The sequence below is a fragment of the Sciurus vulgaris genome (assembly GCF_902686455.1).
Source record: "Sciurus vulgaris genome assembly, chromosome: 1".
Taxonomy (NCBI): Eukaryota; Metazoa; Chordata; class Mammalia; order Rodentia; family Sciuridae; genus Sciurus; species Sciurus vulgaris.
Window position 1 is genome coordinate 185,779,449 of NC_136461.1, and position 20,257 is coordinate 185,799,705.

Sequence of the window (20,257 nt, forward strand, 5' to 3'; positions counted from 1 at the left end):
TCAACTGCCTGTCACTCCATCAGTTGTCCCTGGAAAAACCTGAGAGAAACCAAAATTATTGTGGGGATGCCCCTTAATTTTTTTTTTTTTCTGCCACAGGTCTTGGGGATACTCCTCAATCCATCTTGTCCACAAGATGTAGGCCAGACCACATCAAAGCCTCCATGAGACATTCACTTGGAGTGCCTTCCCAAACATATTCAGACCCTGGATCTTCAAGACACAGTCAAACCTGAAAGGCTGGTGTTCTTCTGTAACACTGTCTGGTCCCAATATAATCTGGAAAATGAGTCACTGACCTGAAAACAGAACATTTGACTTCCAAATTCTCAGAGGCCTTAAATTCTTCACTGCAATAGCAAATGGTCCAAGATTCCCCCTGTCCAGGCCTCTGTTCCAGACCTGGTACTTCCACCCCAGACTTTCTGCCAAAATTGTCCAACTTTTCACTTTTCTCCTCAATGAGAAACCCTTCAAGTCATTTCTCCCTTGGGACCTCTCCCTTTCTCTCTGAGAGTTCTGCTTTTGTTACTCTAAATCCTGTTACTTTGTTCTCTCTGGCCCACCTGGCCATGAATATCACTCCTTAAATTGGCAAGACAGAACCCATCCACCAGCTTCCCTGTTATATTTACAGGAATTCAGCCAGGTTGTATGAAAGGGTGAGTAATATGGACAATACAGCCCCCATTTCTTTACTCTGTGCTCAATCTTAGTGAACAAACTCCTTTAAACACGGGTCACCTGTCAGCCAATTAAAAGTGACTAGCATAGCTACCAGTTTTAAGGCTTGCTGGGCAGGCATCTTCACATTGGTATTGGAAATGTTGGTCCTGACTTGCTTCCATTTCTGTCTCATGCAGAAAGTTGGTGCATGAGACAAAGGAAGGCTTGGAACAACTAAAGGCAGATGACCAGAGAGATTCCCTGTTGTTTAAGGAAGGTCAGGTCCAGAGTCTGACCCTGACAGCCCTCAGGGGTATCAAATATCAATCACCATCTGTTCTTTCTGCTTCTGACTGACTTGAACCAATGGTGGAGGGTACCCTACCCTGAAAAATCTTGAATCCTTAGATGAAGTCTTAGTCTGATCCAAGGTCTTTGGGAAAGAAGTGATCCATCAATACCCAAAGCAAGAGCCAGTCTTTCCCCTTCTATGCGGAAATGCCTCTTTCACATGTATGCCTTAGTGCTCAGGCTACTCCCAACTGTTTGTCCTAATGACCCTCAATTCTTTCACCTTCTCTTTCTTTTAAGTGCATAAATAGAATCTCTAAAAATCTCCAGGCTTTCAGAGTTTTCTGGTACCCAAACCCCAAGTCCAGCCCTACTTTTGGTCTTGTATGCCTAAATTAATATGTGTTGATCTGAATAGTCTTATTTTGTCTAATTGGAGTCTTTTAGTCCTCTATTTTTTTCTGCTGTCTTTACTCAGAAGGCAAATATTCAAAGAAAAACTTTAAAATTTTAGTTTCCTTTCAATTTTTATGTTTATTTGTATACATCTGTGCATTGCATTCTGTCTACATATATATTTTTATCTGCATACTGTTTACACAGTACCAAAATTGGCATACAGATAAAGGAGTGCTCATACATTAAAAGAAAAGGGATGGATCAAAATGCCTTTTACTTTACATGACTTAAAATCTTTAAGAAAAAGATCAATTTAAATTGGTTAAACAGACAAGAGTAAAGGTATCTATAAAATTATGCACATTTTGGTAGGTGGTCAGGTAATCAATAGAGTGTTGGTTTCTATAAAATGTTTAAAGTGTACTCTCCATTACTTCTAGGGTTTTTCTTTAGCAGGGAAAAGATGGCTTATATTGTTAACTACACTTGTCTGATTTATTGGTTTTCATGGGTAACCTAAAGTTAACAATTAAAAATGAGCATTCAATTTAATATAAATGGAATTAATCTTCATAAATGTGTTTGTTAGAAGATATATCTGATTATTTTAAATATATTTTAGTATGGAAATTAAACAAATTGTAGATATCTAAGTAAATTGCAAAAGGTTTGTGGAAGGTAAATTTCAAAAAGTTTTGTGTATGTGATTAAGTTGGCTATAATCAGCATAGTTTTTAAATAAGCACAACCTTTAATATGAATTATATATGTTTAGAAACAATAAGGGCTTCTTAAAATATTGATCTGCTCTTATCTATCAATATAATTTCTTGTGTCTTAGGATTTATTACTAGGGTAATTAAGCCTTGAAAGGATTAGAGTTTGTACTTGTTTTAAAAGTCTTTAAAATGATTAGTTCATAACTGGTTAAGTAACCATCCATTATTTTAGGTTACTACAATATAGTTGACACCTTAAATATATGTGACCAGACATGTATACATCTAAAAACTGTTTGTCTGAGCCTTGTCTATGATGTAAAATTTGTAAAATGAAAGTTTACATTTGTTTACAGGCAAGATAATCAATAAGTTCTCTCTTTTATACATTGTATCTAACATAGAAGGGCCACACTGCCATTTAAAGACTTTACATGTGTTTACTCTAATTCTATTTCTTATCATTGATACTGTTTCCCAAATGTACAACAGGTTTATGATTACCTTTTGCTTCTTGTTAGTTCTGCTAACCCATGCAGACTTGTGATTATTGTTACCATGTACTATGGATTCTGAATTTTTCTTTAAAAGTTAAATTTAGTTAATATAAGAATATCTGTGCAATTGTGACCCTAAACGTTACTGGCTATTCTGTATATTAGTTGTATTCATATTCTTCAAGTATACAAGTCTTTTAAAATGTAAAGCTTACAAAATTGATATTTTCCAAACAAAAATTATCTGTAGCAATAGCTTCCTTCAAATTAATATAGAAATAATCAATTTGGTTGGTATTTATGTCATTTAATATTGTATAACTGAATTAAGGTAACCTGTTATCAATAAGTTATATGTAAATTTTTGTGTTACTCTTTGCACCAGGACAGGAATTTAAATGTATTTTGGGGAGGTAATAGAGTCTCATTTGTTTAGAACTCTTAGCCTTTGTTTGATTCATGTTTTAGATGTACTGTTGTATCATGTTAACCTATATTCAGATAGATTAAAAAATAATACGTGAGAACTATGTAGAATGATACATTTTAAAAGGCAAAGATAAGCTTCAGAAATAAAATTAAGATTTGTCATGAGGCCAGCCTCACCTGAATTAAGGCTTTGCCTTTCCTCTTGACCTTCTTCATTTAGCAGGGCTCTGAAGTAGGCTAGAATTAAGTTTATTTAATGTTGTGTTCAAAAGATAGATCTGTTTGTTGCAAAGATTACTATGATCTCAAAATAAACAGGAGATATAATACAAAACTTAGGTGAAGGTTTGGAAAATTGCAAAAAGTATTTTGGTTTGTAAAAGAGTTTTTAAAAAGTAAAACTTGTATGTAATTGAGTTGATAAATATATCTTTGTAGAGGTTAAATAGATACTAAGAATAAAAAAAGCTAATGTTTATTTTAATAAGCACAATATCTCATAACTGAACTCATATTGCTCATTCTTAACTTTGGATTTAATTTATGATGCTTATTTTATAACATTATATTATTTCCATAGCAACTGTCTTGTTATAATAAATAGAGGATAATGACTTCAGTTGCTTTATCCTCAATTAAAGGAGTTGAATTTGAGAAGGGTAAGCATGAGATAAAGAGAAAATAACAAAAAAGCAACACAGATGATGAAAATGAGATTCATTTTATTTCATGTCTTTGATTATGGACTGAATGCATTAGTAGACAGAATAATCACAGTTCTACTTTGGGTCTTACCCTAAACCTAACCCATTAGTGCCACTGAACTTAAGACTGATTGGTTCCTTAGTACAATGCACTGTTACTAATTGATAGTTCTGGTTTGTTCCAATGTGGTTTTTTTTTTTTTTTTTTTTTTTTTCCTGTTTTCAAAGCCCTAAGTGCATTTGAACATATCTTAGCTAAGTGCATTACCAGATGACAAACAGTAAAACCCTTTATTAGGAATCAACCTCCCTACTAATGGCAAACATACGCTCTGCTATTATTATGAGACTAAAATGGAAAAAAATACTATATATACAAATACACAAAACAAATAAGGCACACAGACTTTATAAAATAGGAATGGAAGTACTTTTTAAATCTATTTACCAAATTTGACAGTGACCTTTCCTATCAATTTCAAAAGCTTTTAGATACTGTAGGTCTACTGCAACTTCAATTAAATCCTACACTCTCCTGAGACATGGCATCAAAATCTAATTCAGTTACAAGTAGCAATAACATTTAATTATCTCCTCCAGTTATCTACGCTGCCAAATGACAGTATTTCCTGAGTCACAGATGTCACTGTTGTAAGCAAGAACCAGTTTGGGGACATGCAGAATATCAGAACTATACTGACTTTTATAACGCTTCTATTCTTTATGACTCATATTTATGTATAGCAAAAAAAATTCTTCCAACCTAACCTACTTTGAATAAAAACAATGTTAATATATTCTCCTAGGGAAAATTACTTAACTGCCCTACATCTCAGTGTCCTTATTCATACCTCATAGAACCATGCCTGGAATACAGTAAACACAGTAAATATTAGGTTTTATTATTATCTCAGGTAAAACATTTCTTATCTAGCACTAATATGTACTAGAGACTTACCTTCTAATTAAGTAATGATATATTAAGCTAAAGCAAAAAGTTAGTGTGTCTTATTTTTAGGGTGAAGAATATCAGATTTTAAGAGTCAATCTTACAAGATTCATTTCCCTTTTAAATACAATTCAGAGTTCTAATCTTGTTTTCTCTTTTCCTTTTTAACATGTTTTCCAATTTGTCTAGGTTAAGTTTTTAGACTAAGCTGAAGGAAATGCATGCTCCAGGTATTTCTGACCTTGAGCTTATTCTTATTCCAAAATTAGGAAGAAGACACCCAGAGTACATATACAAAGATCATGTTCTTCTGACACTTCCATGATATTTTCTGGTGTGAGACTCACTATTGTGATTATTTCAGGGACAAGACCCTGAAGCATAGATTCTTATAAAAACTCCTTCCTTTGTCCCTCTTCTGTAGCTAAAACTATCTCTAAAAAGGTCTTTGTCCTCTATGTAATCCTCAGACCCATCTAATTTTTCTAGCTTTCCAATTGACAGATTTTTCGCTTGCAACAAGGTTTATAGTCAGATTACGACATACGTGGGGAATGAGGGATTTTTAGGAGTCTGCTATTTCAATTCCTCTAAAAATTGAAACCTAAGAAATTTTTTGTCCACAGAAATTTAAGACTCTAATAAGCATGTTCATAGGGTGAAGGTCTTTTATGGGTAGTCATCACATAAGTCGATGTTTATTTGGTTCATATGATCACATAATGAATTGGCTTTATATTGTCCTAGGCTCAGATTGAGCATCTGTGCTAATGACAGAGTTCATGGTTGATACACAGGTGTATATAGGTAACTGTGATTCAAGCCTCCAATTCAAGGACTTAATACCTAAAAACAGGCTGTATTCACATGCCGGCTATGGTAAAAAAGATAAGTTTCAATGCTTACCTCCTACTGGTCTGGTTAGGTTCTGAAAGTCTTTCTGAAAATCTATATGTTCCTAAGTCCCAAATTAATAAGAAGGGTTTAAACTCAGAATGTTCAATGTAATTTCATTAAACAGGAAATGGCACTGGTTCTTCCCATTCTTGTAGATACTCAGTTTTTCATGGGGACATTTTTTATTTTCCTTTTTAAATTATTGAAAAAGTGTTGAGTCAGCTATTCTCCTTGTTGATTTCTGAATTTTGCTACACATTAGGGAAAGATTTATTGTATTTATCATTTCTTACCACATTCAAGTTTTATAAATTTTTCTTTTGTTTTTATCATAATTATAAGCCTCTTCAAGCACGTTCATTGCTTGTTGCTTGGTTGGTTTGTTAGAGTTTGAGGGTTGTGTGTTAATAATAACACAAATACATTGTAGAATAAGGAACATTGTGACAGCTCAGGCTTAAATGGCATTTATAGTCCTTTATTAATATTAGCACAAATTGACTTTTTTCCCCTGGAATACAGCTTTGTTCATATAAATGAGAGTTAGTAAGTTGAAAATTTGGAAGTAGAAGGGCTTTGTCCATATTATATATTCAAATTTCTTTATCAACTCAACAAATTTGCTGAAAGCTTTCTATATGCTAAACAATGTTATAGATTAAAAAAAGCAATTCAATATAGCATAATCAGGCTGACAAAGGGAAAATACAGAAAATCTCATGAAACTTGTAAGAAGGACATGTAACAGCACTCTTGAAAAGTCAAGTAGGTTTTATCAGAATGAGTAAATAAGGTAAATTTGAGGAAAGGAAAGTTTAGGCCAAATTATGAGGTGAGGATGAAGGATTAGAGAGTAACACTCAGAAGTTACTCTGAGAATATAAACATGGAGAATGGAGAAAAAGGGAACATTTTTTTAAGCAAAATGGTGACATCATCAAATTTGTAACACAGGAGATTTATTTATTTTTTATTTATTTATTTATTTTATTTTTTTTTTTTTGCAGTACTGGGGATTGAACTCAGGTCCTTGTGCTTGTGAGGTAAGCACTTTACCAGCTGAGCTATCTCCCCAGCCCAGGAGATTTATTTTTACCCCATTATTTGGTTTGGGGAAAAGGGACAAGAATTAAGACTAGGACGATCTTTTGGGTATTTAAATAATAAGAGATAATGTTAGATAATGCTATCTTAAACTATGCAGGGTGGTAGGAATGGAAGTTCAGCAGATGAAAAGTTAAAGGCTAATTCAGCAGCTGAAAAATCCATTTAGTGTTTTCTTATTGTACTATATGTTTTCCTGTGGTACTTGGGAATGAATCAATGAATATTCTACTACCAAACTGTATCCCCAGTCTTTTTTTTTTTTTTTTTTTCTTTTCATTTTGAGTCAGAATCTTGCCAAGTTGCAGAGACTGTCCTCAAACTTTTTATCCTCCTGACTTAACATCCCATGTACCAGGGATTAGAGGCATACACCACTGCACCCAGATCTTTCTAATCAATACTCCTAAAGTTTAAGAATTAAAATTTTTTTTCTTCTAATTAGTTATACATGACAGTAAAATGCATTTTCACACATTGTACACAAATGGAGCATAACTTCTCATTCCTCTGGCTGTACGTGGTGCTGAGTCACACCAGTAGTGTAATCATACACAAATATGGGGTAATAATGTCTGTCTCATTCCACCATTCTTCCCATTCCCACCACCCCACTACTACTCTCACTCCCCTCTGCACAATCCAAAGTTCTTTCATCTTTCCCTAGGACATTTGCATATACTAGATTTCAACATATCTTTAACAAAGTATAAAAAGTGCTTGGCATATTTGAGAATGACATGTACCATCTTGTCGCTATATTCTAGGCTGCATATACGAGAAGGACTGTAGGAAAATCTAAGGCTAACTTACGAAGGAACTTGAGGAACTTTGACCCTATCCAAGAGGCGATGTAAAATCACTTAGTGGTTTAATCAGGGAATGGACAGATGTTTTGGTTGTCTAAGGATAATTGTTATGGTAAATAGAATCTATGATAAACCCCATGATACTTGTTGCTTCAGTGCAATCTCCTTTTCTTGGATGTGGGTGGACCTGTGACTAGTTCTGCAGTACTCCTTGTGATTATGTTACATTCTATAAAAGTTCTGCATTACTCCTTGTGATAATGTTACATTCTATAAAAGTTCACCTACTTAGAAAATTTATTAACCAGACCGCCTGCTTATGATGAAAACAACTGTTAGATAAGTTGATAAGAAACTGTGAATAAAATACTGAAGTTCTCAGTTCCATAACTATAAGAAACTGATTAGTTCAAATACAATCAGGTGACTTTGTATCTATCTCAGATGAGAGTTTAATCCTAGTTGACACCTTGATTGCAGACTCTTAAGAAGAGGATCAAGCTACATGATGCCCAACTTCCCAACCCTCAGAAATCATGAGAGAAGAAAATGTGTTGTTTCAAGCCTCTTAAGTTCATGGTACTGTTATTCACCAATAAAAGCTAATATAACTAGTAACAATAGTAAACATAACGTTAATGAGGGAAACCTGGAAACAGGTCCATATAGAAAGAAAGAGATAATACAGTGTGAATATACATATAGTTAAAACATGAACATTCAAGTCAGCAAGAGCTGATTTTAAGCTATTTAACAATTATGTACTTACTCTAGTTACTCTGTAAAATGGGAAAAAATATCCTACTAAATGATTTTTAAAAATGAATATCTAAAGGGAAATTATAAGTATATAAATATACACACAGCTTAGTGTAATGCCTAGAAAACACTATTATTATATTGTTATAATACTGTTATAATTATTATACTGTTCATGAGGACTAATGAGAGCTGAGAAAGGATAACAGTGATGAGAATGGAAATGGGAATAAATATGAGCAATAGTTTTAGGTGGAAAGTCTCAGTGACTACTCCAATATGGATAGAGAGAAAGAAAGGGTGGAAAGAGTGAAAGATGATGCAATTTCTAGCTTGGGTGATTGGATGAGAATGATGCTGTAACTGAAATAAAGAGTACAGAAGGAAGAGCTGATTTGGCTGAGAAGATAATGAGTTCTGTTTTGGCACTGTGAAATCAATGTGCCTGTGGGAGGACATCCATATGGAGAAGTCTAGTGTACAGCTGGAAATGCAGACTTGGTATCAGAAAAGATACACAGACTTGGAGATGTTTGAGAATTATGTTATCCATAAAAACTACTTCAGTATTCACATACATGTACACACACACACACACACATACACACACAAATCCTAATACTCTTTCTGTGAAAATATGAGAATCTTTTCTCAGTCATAAATAATGTGCTGTTTTATAAACAAAGTCCAAGATGAAAAAATACTGAGTGGGAAAAGGATTCTTTCTTTTGACTTAAAGAGATGAATGACTAGTGAATTCTCACATACAAAGGGAAAATTTAGGTTGACCTGAGCTAGCAAACTATGGCCTTTTGCTGCATCCAATTTGTTGCTTACCTGTGTAAACAAACCTTACTGAAACACAGCCATATCTACTCATTCATGTAGTGTCTATGCTTTCATAATACAATCAGATTTCAGTAGTTGTAACTAAAAACATGTAACCCACAGACCCTTAAATATTGCACTTTACAGAAAAAAAAAATTGTTCACTCTTGGTTTATTGATAAAAAATGTTAGTCTTCTAGTTTCAGAATGGTGCTTCAATAAATAAGAATATAAGACGAGACCACCTGGAATGCCACACAACACTGAGCTTAGAATTCTAAGAGTTGATTTGTGACACAATCTTTCACCCATTATTGGCGACCTTTCTGAGCATGAATTTTCTCAGCTATTACATAGATAAAACCTCTCTTTTGCTTACTTCATAAGGTTGTGAGAAATGCCTGTAAGCTCAGAAACTCAAGAGATTAAGGAAGGAAGAAAGCAAATTCAAGAACAGCTTCAGCAACTTAGTGAGGCCCTAAGTAACTTGGCAAAATCCTGTTTCAAAATAAAACAATCTGGGAATGTGGCTCATTGATAAATCTGCCCTAGGGTTCAATAATTCCTATCCTAGTTTCAATAAACAAAATAAATAAATAAATAAATAAAATAGAACTCTAAAACACATGAAATGTGATGAAGTATGTTAATATTATAGATTTTTATATTGTATACTTGTGAAATCAATAATAATTACGCTATAAAATATAGAATACATCTGTGTATATAGTTTGTCAGAGTACTTTTCTATCCAATATTTTCTTTTGTCTTCACAAAAAAATTTGTATTGAGTAGAACTCATATTGGCATCATCCTTTTCACAAAAGAGAAACACAGTAAATTAAGACATTTGCTTAAAGCAGTCACTCAGCTAATTAATCATTGATTCCAAGAGCAATTCAAGTATCTTAATTACTAATTTGCTTTCTAATGATCATACAATGTTGAACAACTTGATACAGCAGTCATATTTGATATACATAGGTAGGTACCTGATGACTATAATTTTTATATAGAGAGCCTAGAGGCTGAGATGGAATTAAACAGAATTTGTTTAAAAATGAATTGCTTCTTCAAATATATTTCCACTTTTATTTTTAAATAATTAAATATTTTTTATTTTTGAATTATTTTAGATTTGCAGAGAAGTTCCATATATGCTATACGCTCAGTTTCTCCCATTATCAACATGCACTTTTAAACTAAAAAAAAAAAAACAAAATCATATATTATCTAAAACGTTAGAAAAGTGAGGAAAATATGTAGATGTGTAATGTAGTTACCATTTTTCTCATTTGACTCATGATTAAGGAAAGATGTTGGTACTTGTCCAAGGTCAGATAAAAAAAAAAATCAATGACACATGAAATTAGAAACAGAAGTAGATGTGTTAAATGGAGGATTATGAGGATGAATGAATTAATGACTTCAAAATGACTTTGAAATGTGTGGGCTTGTTAAAATGTGTGGACTCCTGCCTAAAGACAAATCATTACTAATATTTAACTTGCTAATCTACTTTCCAAAACATGTTCTTTCATTAGCTCCTTGTTTATTTGCAACATGGCCTGGCTTGGATCCTGGTACACTTGAATGCTGAAAGAAGACATGAAAGGTTTTCCCTCTATAAAAATGATGGCAAATGGAAATGCTAGTATTTTTTGTAATTCAAACTTTAGAAAAGAAAATCAAGTACTTATATCTTGACCCAAACCAGGACAGTTTTTTTTATTTTAAAACTACTTATATGTATTTTCTTTTGTACATTTGGTTTCCTTTTAAAAAGGTGATCGGATATCTATTTAAGGCATATCTCTGTAGAAACATCACTTAAAAGTAAAATTCTTGACTGAAATATTATTTCCTTAATAACTTTGTATTTTCCAAAATGTGAAGCACAATTACAGATATGTATGTATGTATATATTATAAATGATAAACTTTCATTTTGATCATTCAGTAGTCTTCTTCCTCTGCTTTCCTCTTGCTGGTTGGTAAAAATCACTCATTATAGTTGTCTGCTGTAATGGACTTAAGGATAACTGGCTATATGTTATGGTGGTGCAGTGAATTTCTGGCACAAAGAAAATGATGAAGAAAATAGACTAACATTTTTGATCAAATATCATGTGTGGAACAGTTCTGAAGGAGATTTACATGTCTTGGTTGTCCACATCTTACATTTGAGCAAACTTGGCAAGAAAGATGTTTGAAATTTGCCAAAAACCATATAACTTATGAAAGCTAGAGTGTAATTATGAACTATGTGTCTTTAATGGAGGCCACTGGGGAAAAGAATCCCTGCATCTGAGGGGATATTATGTTCTTGATTTTCATCAAGATTCTTCTGCCTCTAGAAATGTTCCTTTGCTTAAGTGACACCAGATCAATGGGCCATGATTGAAGAAGTTATTTCTGATTACAACAGAGGACAAGCATAAGGAGTCCTCTGATGTCATGTATTAACTATGCCCAAGGCCAGATTTCCTTTCAACTTTATAAAAATCTCCAATGTGAGAGTTTTGTGCTACTATGAACCAAGCACAGGACTTGGCCTCAGAACATTCTGGTAGTCATGGCTCTTCCTCTAAGTTTGTGCTAAAATTCCTTTCACAGAATTGCTGGGCTTATGGAATGAGATATTATATGAAAGCATCTTTATAGATGAAAAATACTATATTACATTTTATAATTTTGCTAAAATATCTTAAAATAGGGGCTGGGGAGATAGCTCAGTCGGTAGAGTGCTTGCCTTGCAAGCAGAAGGCCCTGGGTTCAATCCCCAGCACCCCCCCCCCCAAAAAAAAATCTTAAAATATAAATGCATATGCTATGCTGAAACTGCTTAACATAAAATGTTATCCATCACTCATCTAACAGCTATAATTATGCTTTATGTTGCTGTTTTGCTTTGCTTTGTTTTGTTTTAGCAGTGCTGGATATCAAACCCAGGGTCTCACATGTTCTAGGCAAGTACCCTACCACTGGGCTACATCTCTGACACCTTAGAAAAATTTCACTGAATTATTCAAAAGTAACTGATAAATGCCAGCCAAACTAAACACTAAATATCAAATCAGCATTGAATTTACAAAATAAAAATCAAGCTTTCTAAAGTAGTGTTATCAATTGCCTTACTGTACAAAGAGTTGGGTATATTATATAATCTATATAACATAAATATTTTAGTAATATTAGTATTAATATATAACTGACATAAAAGTTAAAGCTTCATCTATAGTTTGTTCTGAGACTACAACCACCATTTGCAAACTTGTGCCAGGGAAAGACTATTTACACTTGAAATAACTGAAACAGAAGCAATATTTTGTAGTATTACTTACTTATATTTTGGCCATTATTTGTAACATAAGCTTTCTGTGAGCTTAGGTTTGTAATGCCTAGGACTAATCAATGATTATTAAGCAAGTTTGAAATACTGAATTGGCATTAGATATATAGGAAAAGTACAAAGTGTTTAAGAAAAAATTTAAACTGTGCAGATAAACTAGCATTGCTAAAGTTGGGCATCTGCTCATATGAATAATTATAAATAAAGTGCATTTTGTGAATAAAGATTGTGAACTTTGAAAAGTTAACAAAATAAGAAACATATACATATACATATGTTGAACCAGAAATATAAAAAAGGAACACATTTGTTTTGAAGCATAGGCAAAGTAGTGATGAATAGTTCAAAGAAAATTCAGAGACATCATTTTTTTTTAAGAAAATTGTCCTATTGAAGGAATATTTTTCCCCATTTTGTAACTTAAATGCACATCTGCAGTGGAATTTATTAAGGTCAAAAGACATTGTAAATTTCAATAAACTTAAAAGCAAGCACAGCTAATTTGAAAATGGAGGAAAAATTCCCATGGCAAAACTTTGCTTTCTAAATTTGTCCACAGGGTGATTTTCTTTTATCCTTCCCATTAAAGACTTAGTCATGAACAAACCCACTCTTAGAGAAATATTTTAATAAAACAAAAGTAACTTTAAGTTACTTTTTTTTGCTATGTCAGGTTTTCATAAACCCATTTATTAAAATCTATTGTAAATATGGACTAAAACTTAAAAAGCTTCATGTAAACAATTTATTTGGAACCTGCGAAACAGCCTGGTATGTATTTGGTACTTAAGGAGAAAATACTAACTCTGTGACTTAGAGTCTTTAGTCCTTGCCCTAGAGTCTAAAGGGAAATGTTGGTTTCTTTGCTGAACATCTCTATACAAATTATGGTCTTAGTACTTAAAAACTGGATGATCACCAGTAAACTAAAATCTTGAAGGCTTAACTTTTAATAAAAAATGGGGGGAATAATAATATCAGGACTATAGCAAGATAATGATTTATGAAAGAGTCTAGGAGATCCTCATTACATTAATGTTTTATAAAATGGAATTATTCTCTGCTAAGAATGTTTTATAAATTAGATTCATAGACTGGAGTGACACCAGATTTATACTTAATATAGTAAGAGTTAAAACATCTACATTCTAATTGTTTCCAGAGTCCAGGGATTGTTCCAGGTATCTGATATATACAGAATATCTTTTTTCAAGCTCATAAGTAACTCATAACAATGAGAAAAACCATTTTTAAACCGAGAAAGATGAAGTTTAGAAAAGGGAATGTTCCCAATATCAAATGATCAGGCACTCTGAATACTTCGCTTGATTATTCCTAAGGTTTCATTAACCAAGCTTTGGAAATAGTCACACTGAAAAAGTAAGGAAACACATATTTCAGGACAGGATGACCATTTCAAATCTGGCAACAATAGGACAAAAATAAATAAAAACAAACAAAACAAAACAAAAACTGAAGGAATGCATTCTGCATAGCTTTCTGGAGGAGATGTTCTGAGAGTGTGACTGCTTATCACCCCCCACCAACTTCAAGCCTCTGTGGTTGCTTGTGCAATTTCTATAAAAATCTGTGATCTTAAAAAGAAAGTCATCTGTTATATATCAACTCATCTTTTACATAACTCTAGGAAGCTAGGAAAACAATCTCATCATTATAAAAGTCTTCAGGCCCACATTAACTTGGAAGACTGGACAAAACTTTACAGAAGAAAAAACAGGGTATTATGATTTGAATCTAAGATGTCCCCAAATACCAGTTCTAAAGGCTTGGTACCTACTGTGGTGCTACTGGGAGGTGGTGCAACCTTTAGGTGGTGAGGCCTATTCAAAGTAAATAGGTTATTGTGGGTATGCCCTTGAAGGTCATATTGGACGCCAGCTCTGTCCCCTCTAGCTTTGCTTCCAGGTCTCCATGAGGAAAGCAGCTTCATTCCACCATGTGCTCCCTGCCATCCGTGATGCTCTGCCTCAACACAGGTCTAAATGCAATGGAACCTGCAGATCATGGACCAAAAACTCTGAAACCATAAGCCAAGATAAATCCTTTCTCTTTAAGCTATTTCATGTCCAGTTTTTTTTTTTTTTTTTTTTTTTTTTTTTGGTATCAAGAGAAAAAATATCAAATAGGTCTCCTCTTCTTTATTTATATTTTCATCATAAGACCAGGAATTGAATCACAGGTTAAACCAATCTGAAAATAAGACCAGAATTTGAAACACAGATTAAACCTCTACCAATCTGTCTGATTTTATAGCATATTATAGATCACATAGATCCATGACCTCTAATTAAATTTAGATTCAAATTAAATGTTTGTGAGAATTTTCAATAGCTTTATGAAATAATTTCTAATCTGAAAAATGGTCACAACTGTAGCACCTACACCATTGTTGTAAATTCCTTATGATGTTGAGAAGAGATTTTCCATGTAAATCAGATATCTGTTATAATCCCTGGAACATAGGAAGCAATGAGAATACAGATGTTATTTTATCTCTTACCATATTGTGTATAATCTGGTGTGTCTTCAGCCCATCAATTTAGTTTATAAAAACCCATTATATTAGGAGTCTTTCCATTTTATATTCCACTTTCTATAGTTCTTTCTATTATCTATCATCTATCTATCTTATTCATTCTTTATTATCATCATCTGAAAACAAATTTAGAAGCATGGTTGCTGGATTGCAGCAATAGACAAATTAATTGAGGTACACCAACTTGAAAAAATATAAATAACTAATATGAAACAAATGAAGAAATTCAACAGATTATATAAAAAGAAGGGCGTGTAACCATGCAACTCCATGGACAGTGACTACACATACAAGCAAATGAAAGCAGCTGACCACGTACCCACACACCTTGGCAGAGGTGCACTCCACACTCGCCGGCCACCACCAAGACAGATGATCTCTGATGTTCCTTCCAGTCGATAACCCAATGAGCATGAGAAGGTCAGAGTGTCACCAACCCCAAAGTTGAACCCAACTCGATTACCATATTGGGGAATTCCAGGATCTTCACAAGGCTCAAGGTTATATTCTGTAAGATAGGGGGAAATAATCCATCCCAGAAGAGGAGAGGACAACAACAAAGAAAGTGGTCATTTTTAAGAGTATATTCTTTGAATGGTTTCAGAACTTAGACATATATTTAAAATTTAACTGTATGTACAACTATGAGAATATGTTAATGGGAAATATGTAATAATGAATACCTTTATATGTGAAATTCAATATAGATTAGCAAATGGCATGTGTGAGTGATAATTGAAAATGTAGTTATTTATCTTTTTTTCTTTCCTACATTAGAAACTTTTATATTTTACTTACAGTAATCATATGAGACACATATTTTCAAATACAAAATACATTAATGGTTTAATTTAAATGACAACAGCTCTTGGGCCTCCAGTATACATGAAATTTAACTAACCCATATTTGAAAACATCTGACTTAAGATGCAAAAGTTTATGTAAGACAAAAGTGTCCCCACACTGATAAGTATTACATTATAGATCTATGCAGGAACTTTTCCCCAAGCAATGGATGAACATCATGAAAATGAACAACTGAACACTATAAAAGTATGATAGAATTGATTAACATTGTAATTTATATGCAATTCTAAAAAACAGCTTAACCAAAATATTCTCAAAGTACTTACTTACTATGCAATTTCAATAAAGATGAACAGGAATTATTTCACATTGATTACCTACTATTTTATTTGTTTAGAGATTTATTTGGATATAATTTTTAAATCTAGGTTAAAATTGATTAGACTCATTTACTATTCATTATAGAATATATGAATTATTTTAGAAACTAAGTATTTACATGCAAATAAGAAATTACATAGGAGTAAAATTAGCATTTATATCGTTGGGTGTATATGTACATATATATAAATATAATAATTTTAATGTAGAGCAAGATCAGCATTTATATTATCAATGTGTGTACATGTATGAAACACTTTGTTGTGGTGATGGTGGTGGTGGTGGTGGTGGTGGTGCTGGGGATTGAACCTGGGTCCTTGTGCATGCTAGGCAAGTGCTCTACCACTGAACCACAGGCCCAACCTTATGTGTGTGCATATATATTACAATATTAATATGAGTCAATCAATATAAGCTTTACTTATTAGTTTTTCTCTGTGTTAAGAAATAGCTGCTTTGGAGCACGGGCAAGCCTGTAATCCGAATGGTTTGGGAGGCTGAGGCAGAAGGATCCCAAGTTTGAGGACAGCCTTAGCAACTTAGTGAGGTACTAAGCAGCTTAGTGAGAACTTGTCTCAAAATAAAAACATAAAAAGGGCTGGGATGCTCCATGGTACAGCACCCCTGATTCAATCCCTAGTACAAAATTTAAAAAGTAAGTAAAGAAATAGCTATTTATCTCATTATTCCATTCAACTACAAAGTAGAATTCTAAGTAACATAAATGTTTTATTCTTTTGAGTTATAAATTTTAACCCCTGGAATTCAAGTTATTCTATTGTGTATAGCTGAAGCTATTCTACAAGAAAGGGTATCTATGTAATTTGTTTTCATCATCTCCTTCCAAAAGGATAAATTAAGTTTATCTTAATCTTGGTCTGTTAGTATACTTTTTCTAAGTAAACAGAACTACAACATCACTGGTTTAATTCACATTTCAATTTTTAGTGTAATTAATACTTATTTTAATTTCATTAGGAATTTTACATAGTTTTCCATCTGTGAGAATTCCACAAGAGTTTAAGTGAAGGGAATGTAATTATTATGCTTTTGTAAATTTTTAATCCATTAACATATTTTTGCTTTTGTTTAAAAATTATTTTTATTAGTAAAGACAATCTTGAAAGTATTTCAGATTTTTTAAAAAACTTGCTAAAAGATTTGCTTTCTTTTTCTATTTTAAATTTTTTTCCTTTTTTCTTCAGTTTCCCCTTCTGTTTTGCCATATGTTATGCTCATACTTTAAAAACAAAATTTTAAAGGTACTAAAGGAATTCTTTTTAGTTTTGTTTGTTTTTGTTTTCTCACCTGAGAAGGTAATGTTGAACCCTTCATATGATATTGAAAAATCTGAAATGAAGCGCAGTTGGGCTCTGAAATTTCCATAGAGACCAGCATTGATTGTTGAAGGAAGTTCTGAACCAGTCAGACGTGCCAGTGGTTGAGTAAAACTACCATTCTCTGTGATCAGTAAGTAGTCATGATGGTCTTCCAAATGAAAAGTGTGGAAGTTGAATTGCACACCTATTAAAAAAAAAGTGCAAAATTAGATTTACAAGGTACTTCTGTAAATCACCCAGAGCTACTACCAAAGCAAAACCAACATGCTTCTTATAATTAATTTTTCTGGAAATGAAGTTTAATGCCATACAACATTTCAAAGGTATAATATAATTATGTTTCTTTTGTTTTTGTTTTTCAGCAATAGTGGGGAAGCTTTGTAAGTTTCATTTGTTCCATTCTGGTAAGGATGAAAGATATAGTGAATCACTCATTTCTTGGAAGCTTCTTGAAAATAAAATTTCAAACTAATGCCTAAAAATGAATCACTTGAGTTTTCAAAAATTTCAAGGAAAAATACATATCCTTTGTTTACAATAGAAGAGCAGTGGACTTCTGGTGACTATCTTACATGCCTCATCCATTTCTTCTACAACCCCCTCAAACAACATAGTGCTTAATAATCTAGCATCCAACCTACAAGGGAAGCTTACATCTAGTTCAGAAGAGAAATATAAAGCAAGCATAAAGAGGCACTATTTGTTAAATAAATATATTGACTTCTCATTTATTTTTCACATATTTCAATCTGTGCATATAATACACTGAAAAATGTACATATAGTGTTCAGTTCATTGAATTTTCATGAACTGAACACATCATTTAAAACATCATCCAAATCAGTAAACATTGCCAACACCAAGAACTCCTCACACAAACTATTTTGTTACTTTGCTTTGTCAAACATAATCACTTACTCAACTTCAAATAGGACAAATTAGTTTTCCTATTTTACAAGTACTTTTTAAAATTGTATATAATGCAATCGTGTAACATGTACTCTTGTGGTTGACTTCTACTCCGCATTGGATATACAAGGCTCATCTATATGATTGCATGCAATTGTGGGTGATTTTCAAAAATGATATGAAGTATAACCTTTCATTGTGAATCTATACCACATTCATTTATGTGTTTATGGTCATTTAGGTAGCTTGCGTTATATCAGAAATGTAGACAGTGCTGCTGTGAGCATTCAAGTATTTCTTTTGATGAACATATGTTGGATAAATATCTAGGAGTAGAATTAGAATGTGGTCAGCTTTAACAAATCCTGTTTTATAAAATGGCTACACTGATTTACATTTCCATAGCCAAATGTAGTTGTTCTGCATCTTTATCAATATTTGAAACTTAGAGATATTTTCATTTGTTGCATTCTGGTGAGTATGCAGTAGTCCCACTGTGATCCTATTGTGTTTTTATGTTAGCTTTTAATGAGATTATCTAGAACACATGTAAAAGACAATTTCAGGCACAATTTTTCCTTTCACCAAAAAAAAAACAAAAACAAAAAAAAAAAAAAAAGAGAGAGAGGGAGAAAGAGAGAGAAAAAAATAACACTGCATATAAAATACCACATACATTTTTCTTTTGAGTTAATTTCTTTATTTATTGTTGAATATGGCCTAAAAAATAAATCACCGAAAATATTAAGGAAACCCAAAATCTCAGCATATGGCAACATTCTTTATTTATTTACATTTTAGTTCCGAACCCTGGAAATTTTTTGAGTCTAATTGTGTTAAAAATACGAAAAAAAAAATGACATAAAGTGAGATGAAGACAAAGAAAGTGAAAACACAAGCAATGACAAGATAAGGTTACTGTTGTATAATGAAACATCATCATTATAGAATTGTTGCTTTCAGATTTGGAAAGGATTTGAAATGAAAGGGATTATTTTACAAAATATAATAGTTTTGTATGTTTTTGCCCTTCTTCACAATGAGCAGAAACATTAGAATCTTTTAGAGTGAGTCCAGAACTTTCAAATTTTCTTCAGTATAAAAGTGACACTAGCCAAATGACCCTAGAATGGAGTGTTGGCATGGCAAAGAGATGCTTGGACATCTAGATGAACTGCTATTCAACTTTACAAAAGTTACATGTAAGAGTAAAAATTTCAGATAAGTCAGTTTTATTTCTAACATAGAGTAAAGCTAAGAAAAAGTAGTTGCCCAATAGAAAAATAAATTTTAAAAAGAAAAAAAATCAGTTTATAACATATTTTTTTAGAAAAAAAAATTTTAACATACACTGAATTAATCTATGAGACAAGTTTAAATTTTGTTAAATAATGGTGCTGATAATGCTGCTATCAAGGATTATGTGTTTTGTGCACCTCACTTTCTGCATCTATAAAATGGAGTTTTAATGATGTCATCTTATAGTTTAAATATGAGGAATGACATGGAATAAATCTGTTACAGAAGAACCATTCAGCAACTATTAGTTAATGGTTATTGTTCTATCTTCTAAAATGAGAGCTAATATATTTTATGTTATTAAGCCCTGGCTAACCTCTTCACAAAAGGAAGTTGCTATTTTTCAAATTATGGAATAAACAGTAAAATGTTTCCACTATTGCAGAAAAACATAAGACATTCAAAGTTCTACAAAATGTCAGTTAATACAAATCTACAAATGATACAAAGAACCTTGTTCTAGGCATTATAGAATGAAGATTTAAATAATTCATAAAATCTGAAGAAAAAGATACATAACCTACAATTTCAAGTATTTTGCTAAGTGCTATAAAATTGGTT

General features: G+C 32.5%; 1 protein-coding gene across 2 annotated transcripts in view; it reads right to left on the minus strand.

Annotated features, from left to right (window-relative positions):
* CSMD3 (CUB and Sushi multiple domains 3) overlaps nucleotides 1–20,257 on the minus strand; it is a 1,211,679-nt gene that overhangs the window by 359,040 nt on the left and 832,382 nt on the right. For both annotated transcript variants that reach the window (XM_079134049.1, XM_079134050.1), the window contains 2 exons: nucleotides 17,457–17,672; nucleotides 15,280–15,468 (listed from right to left, as the gene is read on the minus strand). In XM_079134049.1, coding sequence (XP_078990175.1) covers nucleotides 15,280–15,468; nucleotides 17,457–17,672 — 405 coding nt within the window. The remainder of the gene's footprint in view (nucleotides 1–15,279; nucleotides 15,469–17,456; nucleotides 17,673–20,257) is intronic.